The sequence below is a fragment of the Octopus bimaculoides genome, chromosome 7, assembly GCF_001194135.2.
Source record: "Octopus bimaculoides isolate UCB-OBI-ISO-001 chromosome 7, ASM119413v2, whole genome shotgun sequence".
NCBI classification, from domain to species: Eukaryota; Metazoa; Mollusca; class Cephalopoda; order Octopoda; family Octopodidae; genus Octopus; species Octopus bimaculoides.
Genome location: NC_068987.1, coordinates 104,270,808 through 104,280,591, shown reverse-complemented (window position 1 = coordinate 104,280,591; position 9,784 = coordinate 104,270,808). Strand labels below are relative to the sequence as shown.

Genomic DNA, 9,784 nt, shown 5'->3' with positions numbered 1-9,784 from the left:
GTTCAACTGGTACTTATTTTATAGATACCGAGAGGAAAGAAAAATGAAGTCGATATCAGCGAAATTTGAACTCAGAACGTAAAGACGAACAAAATGCCGGCAGGCATTTTCGCCGGCGTGCTAACGACTCTGCCAACTCGCCACCTTATAAATTAGTTAATTTTACAACTGCTATTTAATTATGTACGCATTAGTGAGGATAAATGGTCATTTGCTTGACCTATCGACAATCAAAGTTATCGATCAGCGTGCGATTTGGCTATAAATTATTATTTTTTTCTTTTTTGTTAAGGCGGAACCACAGATTTTAATCATCCCCAGTATTCGGGTGATATTTATTTTATCGACCTTGGAAGTATGAAAGATAAAAACGATGTAAAATGCTGTAACTAAACACCACGTAAGATATTGACCCACCTCAAACGTGTCTGTCTATACACCATCCTTATCATTTGGTGTCATCTCTTAATTATATGGTTATGAATAAAGTTTCTTTTGTCATCACATAATGTCACAAAATATAAATTCAAGAAAGCCTATTAAAACATTAAGACTAAAGAGTACTTTTGGATAGATAGATGTCGTGTGACATCAATTTTGTATTTTCATAATACGTGACGACCTTCATGACGGCCAAAACAGCGAACACACGCTCGCACACACACACACACACACACACACATGTCTTTGTGTGTGTGTGTGTGTGTGTGTGTTTATGCATGTAAGTCTTGTGCGTGGGTTCGTGCGCGCACGTCTGTGAGTATGAGTGTTTTGATTCAAGTATTGAAAATGTTTATTGCACTATACCAGGGGTCACCAAAGGGGGTCTGATGGACCCCTTAGGGGTCGGTGAGAAATTAAAAGGGGTCGATCATAGCCAAGGGGTCGAATGAGGGTCGGCGTGCGCAAGACCAGCTCACCCAGATGAACTACTTGAACTACTTAGTCAGCGCCATGCTCATCCCTCACAATGATGTTATCAATTTCAATAAAAGATCTTCCAGCAATTTGACACGTTTTTTTACATTTTCTAACCGTGAAAACAATTTCATAAAAATTGTAAGTTTAATACTGTATATTCGTACACTCTTCTACTCTTTTACTTGTTTCAGTCATTTGACTGCGGCCTTGCTGGAGCACCGCCTTTATAGTCGAGCAAATCGACCCCAGAGCTTATTCTTTGTAAGCCTAGTACTTATTCTATCGGACTCTTTTGCCGAACTGCTATGTTATGGGGATGTAAACACACCAGCATCGGTTGTCAAGCAATGCTGGGAGGACAAACAGACACACAAACACATTATATATATATATATATATATATATATATATATATATATATATATATATACATACAAGATGGGCTTCTTCCAGTTTCCGTCTACCAAATCCATTCACAAGGCTTTGGTTGGCCCGAGGCTATAGTAGAAGACACTTGCCCAAGGTACCACGCAGTGGGACTGAACCCAGGACCATGTGGTTGGTAAGCAAGCTACTTACCACACAGCCACTCCTGCTGCCAGCATCAGTACCCGGAACGCATTTAAGATATGGTATGGTAGAGTGGGGTATTAAGATATTTTAAATGAGGAGGGTGGTCCATGCGGAAGGAGAGGTGGCTAAAGGAGGAATCGAAGGTCGCAAACGCTTGGTGACCCCTGCTCTATACAAATATACAGACAAATGTATATGTATTGAATGTAACTGAAACAACACATCTCCCATCGTGATTAAATAAAGTTTCCTGATTTAGAGGCATTATCAATTCATATACTATCTATAATCGTCTCATCTTTTCCAGAGCGGTATTTTTAAAGAATATACTACCAGTTGAGATTTAGTGCTCGGGTTATGGTAGGGTTGATCGTGTGAATTTTCCGAGCCCTCTCCCTACCGCACCCCGCTTGTCAGCGCCCCCCCCCCTTTTTTTTTTTTTTCAAGTGTGTGCAGTGGCAAATAAACAAGTCGAAAATCAAAGAATTGTAATCGCTCATTGGTTTGTGGAATTAATGAGTATATACATATTTCACCAACCCACAGATGACGGTAACCCGGGTTATAACTAGATAAAATATATGGCCTTGAAAGTGATAGAACAAGCACCATAAAACGTGACCCACCGTACGGCGTCCCAAAATATTGACGTTCACCAAGTTCACATGAGGTAGTTGTTCTGATCGGCTCCGGTTCATGCAAAAATATGATTGTGAGTTATATTACCTGGAAAGATATTCTTCTTGAAAAGAAAGAAGGTTAAAAAAGATGCTCTTCCTCATCGGATTATATAATAAATAAATAAAAAAAGACATTGATTATCATCAATTCTGAACAAAAATTAAATAAAGAGGAGTTATCTGTTTCGCTTCGCTTATGTTCCTATTTCGTTTCAGCAGCGAATACATTACAAATTTTATAAAATCTTATCGCGCCAGTTTTGATTTACGACTTAATGCTTGAGTGTTAAATGTTAAATGTTATTTAGGTAAGATGGATTAATTATTTATATTATATCGTTGTATTAAAATGTGTCAACTGTTTGTTTTAAAAGTATTTTCATTTTAACTACAAATAAATTACTGATTGTCGATACGAACACACTTTTTAAACTGTTGAAATTTCTTTAGATGAGTTTTTTTACCAAAATATCTTGTTATAAACACTTGTTTACAGTTTTAATATACAGTAATTAAGTTAATTATTTGATTAATAATATTTGTCATGACAAGAACCGTTTTAGTATAGTCTATCATTTCATTTAAACAAGATTTATATTCGTGACACGTTGCTTATTCAACTGTTTACATCATGATTCTTCAATCGTTACCGAAATACTGTAACGATGTAATCGCGGTATCGTTATTGTTTGACGGGTTTCTGTTGACCACAAAGTCGTCATTGAAAAAGAATGGATGATTTTAATAGATCAGCTCACAGTATTTTAACAACTTGAGATTCGAAGAAGATTTTTAGCTTCTATCTACGCGGATCTATCTATAACTTGTTGCTTGTTATTTTCCATTATTCCTTGTGTAATTTTGTTATGTCTGGGGAGGTTATACTGTCTTAATGCCTTATTATCTCTTACCGGTTCGATTTCCACTCTTTTATTAAATTCTTTCTTCCAAATTCCAAAATTTTCGTTGCTTTTGCAGCCTTGTCAATGGATGTTGACTCATCCATTGACAAGGTTGCACAGAAGAAAAAATATAAATAATAAACGAGTGGAAATCGAACCGGTGAGTATGTTAGATAATAAAGCATTAAGACAATATGTCTCTCCCTAGACACAGCAAAATTTGTTTCAACACGAATTCACATAAAGAATCTTGCAAAACCAGATGCAAAAGCGAAGTAGAATAAACTCTAGCTTTATGTAATCATTTCACTGAAACAAATCAAATTAACTCCCCTTCATTAAAAGTTAATTATTTCGAAACATAAAACCACCTGTGTTGAACCAGTAATCTCTTCTCATAGAGAACTGCATGCGGTCTTCTTCTCCTCAACTGCACTTCTTTGGAAATTTAAACTTTTCCCTGTATTTCACCCTTTATTTTTAAGACTGGCTCTTTTAAAAAGCAGCATGAAGAGTAAGTTACTGCGAGATAACGTGTGATAAACACCAAGTCCAGCTGCAGTTTTCTCGAACTTTTTTTTATATTATTAAGAAAAAGTGTTTTCACGGTTCAGCTTGATGCAGCTGTCAAATATTCCTAACCAAACCCATCTAATTTCTAATCTATACCTTAAAATAGGGACGCTCCAGATTACATATTGTAAATCCTAGATCTTAAGGACAATATTATCCAGAAAAATAATTTTCTTTAGAATTGATTTCATAGGATCCATTTGCTATACCTCCTCCCTTTTGGTGGGGGTTCTTGCGTAAAATTCCAGGCGTTTTTTCGTGTTTCCATTTATAAAAAAATATATATATTAAAGCATTGGCTGATTTTTTTTTTTTTTTTTTTTTTCAATGTTAACAGTTTCCATATTATGTATCAAACATCAGCTTACCTACTGCAGGCTATTCAAATGCTCCAAAAGAGATTTGAAGTGATTGCCTGCAGTAGATAAGTGTCAAATGCCAGCTCACTTCTCGAAACTGCAACAGGACTTTCTTGACCATTGTCAACAACATTTCATCATCATCATCATTACCATTTAACGTCCGATTTCTATGCTGGCTTGGGCTGGACGGTTTGATGGTAACCAACAAATCAGAGGAATGCAACAAGCTCCAGTATCTGTCTTGATATCATTTTTATAACTGTATGCCCTTCCTAATACCAACCATTTTACAGAGTGTACTGGATGCTTTCTACATGATACTGACACTAGTAAGGTCACAAAAGAACTCTCAAGAGAAGACCCCCTCAACTGAGTGGGGTTTAGTATCGAGGGAGATGGATTTATACCAAGTGATGAAAGGTTATCATATGCTAGAGGGATCAAACCTGGTGTCTTGCGGGAGAGGTGTAACATGGCTATGCCAGTTGGAAAATGAGAGAAGACAGTGAAGATGTATCAGAGTGTACCCTCAGTTTAAGGGAAAGTGGATATAAGAGGAGTGGTAAGTAAGTTCGTGGGAATACAAAAAGAGAGTGGCTGATGGATAGGGATGGAGATAGAACCAAATGGTGAACACGAAGAGAGTTTGCAGGAGAAAACAGGATTGTGAAAGGAAGGTGAACAATGGCAGCACAGGTGATGTGGGGTGTGGATAGTGTGCCAGTGACTAAGTCAGAGTAGTATATGAAAATACTACTACTAATGATAATAATTATCTTTTCTACAAAAGCACAAGGCCTGAAATTTTGGAGGGAGGGGGTCTATTTGATTACATCAACCCCAGTGCTTGCCAGGTACTTATTTTATTCAAAATGACGAAAGGTAAAGTCAACCTCATTTTTTGGAGGGTCTGTAAAATAAGAATGATATAATGGTTTCAAATTTTGGTAGAAGTTCAACAAGTTTAGAGGGAAGGGTTAGTCAATTATATTAACCCCAGTAACTTGACTGTTACTTTATTTTATTAACCCCAAAAAGATGAAAAGTATAGTTGATCTCAACAGGATTTAAACTCAGAATGTAAAAAATTGAATCAGATGCTGCAAAACAATTTTTCTAATGCCCTCATGATTCTAATTATGTGAGCCTATGTGAATTTTAGTTTAATTTTGTTTTAACTCTCACATACTGAAGCTCATCTGCCCCACTACTCTGTGCTCTCAGTTGAAAAAGTGGAAATATCTTTTGGTACTTAATATCAGTCCACTTGACACTTTCCTTTCAGCCTTGATACAAAACTTTCCATTTTAAAATGTTCATATTTAAATTTAGACCTTCTATCATAAGTTTACGAAAGAAGCTTTTGTCAATTTGGGTTCCAGACACCAGGTTCAAAGCTGAAAGTTAGTTATTGGAATTGAACTCAGGCTGCCTGAATAAAAATTAATCTTTTTCTTACATTGTTCTGATGTTTAATTAGAGTGTAATAACCATATTTTTATTTCAGGGTTCTTTAGCCCACAATGAGTTCTTGTGGCTGTATCTGTGAACCTCAAATATATGCAGTTAAGAATCTAAAACCTGATGCTATACAGCTGAAGAGACAGAAGGTTCTTAATAAACTAAAAAATCTTTCTGGTAAGAGCATTTGTTTATTCAGTAACAAAGAAATCTGATGAATAGCTTTTTTTTTTTCCAATACTGTCAAAAAATCTCATAAAACAGATTATAGTGAAAAAAAAAAAATGTGAGGAAAGAAAATCATCATCATCGTTGTTTTAACATCCCATTTTCCAAGATCACATGGGACTGATGAAATTTCTTTTCTTCAGACAGATCTTTTATAGTGGGATGCCCTTCCCATTGCCAACCCTTACCTGTTTTTCCATGTAAGGTAATAGTTTCCTATAAACTGACATATTTTCATGAAAAATTGGAAATGAAGGACACCACTTGCATGACAGTGACACTTGTCTATGACTATCATGCAATGTTAAGGCAAGGAGACCGTAACACACACACACACATACATACATGTATATATATATATATATATATATATATATATATATATATATATATATATATATATATATATATATCATCATCATTTAATGTCCATTGTCCATGCTGGCATATATATATTAATATATACCATTCTCATTTTCCCTATTTGTCTCTGATGACAGAATATTCCGTACTTGGGGATACCCCAGAAACAGCTGTAAGATTTTGAATTTTTTCCAATAATAATCTTGTATACAACTTGAGATGTTTGCCTTGCCTTAATGTTTGCTGTATTGTTTAACAATTATATATCCGCTGAATCAGAAATCTGTAATCCGTTACACCACTTACCTAGCGTACCTAATTGTTTAGATCACCTGTGAACTAAACCCCCATACTTTATATATATATATATATATATATATATATGTGTGTGTGTGTATACGATGGGTTTGTCTCAGTTTCCATCTACTAAATCCACTCGCAAGGCTTTGGCCGGCCCGAAGCTATAATAGAAGACACTTGCCCAAGGTGCCACACAGTAAGACTGAACCTGGAACCATGTGGTTGGGAAGCAAGCTTCTTACTACACAGCCACTCCTACACCTATATATATATGTATATGTATGTATGCATGCATACATAACAGTCTTATTTTAGTTTTCACTTACAAAATCCACTCACAAGGCTTCAGTCAGCCGAGGGCTACAGACAGACACTTGGCCAAAGTGTCCTACATTGTGGGACTGAACCCAAAACCACAAAGTTACAAAGCAAACTTCTTGGTTACATATCTATCTACATATTCCACTCTGTGTAGCTATAAATTACTCAAATGCCATTTATTCAAAAGCTTTGTAGCGCGATCTTTCCTATTGTCCTTGATAGCTTGGGATAAAAATTGGCCCTTTCTCATCTTGTATGAGAAATACCGAATTTCTTCATGCACTACTTGCCTGATAAGAAACTCAGACACTCCTATGTAACCTGGCAATGGACCTAATTGACTTGGGATCGTTGTCAATCATGGCCTGGATCTCATCAACAAATTCAGGAGTTCTTTTATTAGAATGAGTTTTCCGAGCTGCCGTACCTTCGTAATCACCATTAGACTCATCCAACTCTTTCTGAATCCCCAGCACTGTCCTCAGATTGACACCCAAACTTTCTGAAATGTTCGTATTGGAATTTCCGACACGAATGCCAAGCAGTACAGCATGTTGTTTCCAAATTTCTGACAGTGAATTGCCAGGAATTCACTCTGCCATGGCGCTGTTTTTTTTTTTCACAGACGGTGCCCAACTGACCCTACTATACTGTGTAGTCAACAAAATCATAAACAATGCATTCAAACTGGCCATATCTATCCTAAATATTATTGTATGTTCAAACCAGCCAGATCTAGCCTCTCACACCTACCCTACAATATCATTCTAAAAATAAACAATCATATTGAAAATCTCAAAGCTTTGAGATAATGCATGATTAATTAAAAACAATGTGAATAAATAAGCATTGCATTTGACTGAGTAATTCGAATGCTAAATTGTTGAATATGTGTATGTATGTTAGTATATGTATAAGAGTGACTGTGTAACTATTGAATGGCAAAGACAAAATTAGTTCATCAAATGTAAGTACCTTTATGGTACTTCGAAGTACCTCAGTTGCCTCCCTTCATGACTAATAAACATAATCATATCAACTGTAATTCCTAAGTACTGTGGGTGATACAATTGCCTGAAAAGCATCAGCTGTAGTGTTCCAGCTTGGTTACAGCCTGATGACTAAAATCTATAAATAAAAACAAAATAAAGTATACAGAGAGAGAACATATGTATTCTTTCATTCAAAAATTGAAATAAAACCGTTTATAATCTACCATTCAATGTTAAAACTGTCTTTCTGATATAAAGCAGAAGTCAGCAATCCAATTTGTGAGCCACATCCATTCTGCACATTTGACAGAATATGTGATGCTGAATACAAATATGCCTAATATGCGTTTTTTATATTTTTATACATATCTGGTTAAAAAATATAAAAAATTTTTTATACATATCTGGTTGTAGAGGCGCAATGGCCCAGTGGTTAGGGCAGCGGACTCGCGGTTTCGATTCCCAGACCGGGCGTTGTGAGTGTTTATTGAGCGAAAACACCTAAAGCTCCACGAGGCTCCGGCAGGGGATGGTGGCGAACCCTGCTGTACTCTTCCACGACAACTTTCTTTCACTCTTTCTTCCTGTTTCTGCTGTGGCTGTATTTCAAAGGGTCAGCCTTGTCACACTGTGTCATGCTGAATATCCACGAGAACTACTTTAAGAGTACACGTGTCTGTGGAGTGCTCAGCCACTTGCACATTAATTTCACGAGCAGGCTGTTCCGTTGATCGGATCAACTGGAACCCTCGACGTTGTAAGCGACGGAGTGCCAACAACAACAACATATCTGGTTAGTAAACAATAAAATTCAGTTTCAAAAACTTTTTTTTAAAAGCTTCATTTTTATAATGACCTCAGGTTAATTAATCTATAATCTATAATCATCATCATCGTTTTACGTCCACCTTCCATGCTGGAATGGGTGGGACAGTTTGACAGGAGCCAGCCAGGCAGAAGGCTACACCAGACTTCTGTAACTGTTTTGACAGGATTTTTACAGCTGGATGCCCTTCTTAACACCAACCTCCCAGGTTGTAGCAAATCAATACTATTTTCCTGTCTCTTCATTGCTGTCTCTAGGTCAGAAGTGAGAGAGAGGTTGTGGCAAGTGTACTGGCAACAAACAATCTGAGATAGTGAGATAGAGGTATATGTATGGCAATATCATCATCATCATCATTTAATGTCCACTTTTTTATGCTTCCATAAGTCAAACAGAATTTGTTGAGTCAGATTTTCTTTACAACTTGATCCCTTTCTGTTGCCATCTCTCACCTATTTTCAAGCAAGATAATATTTCTGCATAGCCAGATATGTTTTCCACGGAAGGCTGGCAACAAACAACCTTCTTTTTATGATGATACGATGCTCATTTACAATCATCACATGACATCTAGACAAAGGTACCCACAAACACATATACATACACATTTATACAACAGGCTTCTTTCAGTTTCCACCCACCAAATCCATTCACAAGGCTTTACTTGGCCTGGGCTACAGTAGAAGCCCCTTGCCCAAAGTGTCGTACACAGGTTGAAGATCTGTGTTAGTGTAAATTACACACATGAGACAAAGAGGAAGCTTCTATGTCAGCAATTCCCAAAATGGAGTTCATAAAAATTGTTCTAGGGAACTGAGTTCAAAATTTGTCAAGTATACAGACTTTTCAAAAACTTGTTTCCATGGGAAAATTCATTCAAACAAAAAAAAGGTCCCTGGTAGAGAGAAGATTGGGAAATGCTCCTCTACATGGTTGATTGACCTCCTGAATCTCATGTGTGTATATATATATATATAAATCCTAATAAGTAGGAAGGTAGATAAAACACAAACCCCTTTAGGTAGATGGCCCTGCTCAGTATGTAGAAAAGGAGTAGGTAGTAACTCTATAAGATGTACCCGGTGCAAGCTATGGACACATAAGAGGTGCAGCAACATCAAAGGCAGGTTAACTAGCAAGTTAGTTTTTGTTTGTGGCAGATGTTCAGGTGCAATAAAGACTAAACAAACAGGAAACAACTTCTATCTCATTCCAGGGTGAAAAACTAGAGGTAGTCGATAGCTTCCGCTATCTGGGCGACCAAGTTAGTAGTGGGGGTGGG

At 36.7% G+C, this 9,784-nt stretch overlaps 1 protein-coding gene across 1 annotated transcript in view; it reads left to right on the top strand.

Annotated features, from left to right (window-relative positions):
- The first annotated feature begins 2,400 nt into the window (after positions 1–2,400).
- The window catches only part of LOC106876060 (uncharacterized), a 22,386-nt gene continuing 15,002 nt past the window's right edge, over positions 2,401–9,784 (top strand). Inside the window, exons 1-2 of the mRNA XM_014924464.2 lie at positions 2,401–2,482; positions 5,519–5,649. Of these exons, the coding sequence (XP_014779950.1) occupies positions 5,535–5,649 (115 nt within the window). The 5' untranslated portion in view covers positions 2,401–2,482; positions 5,519–5,534. The remainder of the gene's footprint in view (positions 2,483–5,518; positions 5,650–9,784) is intronic.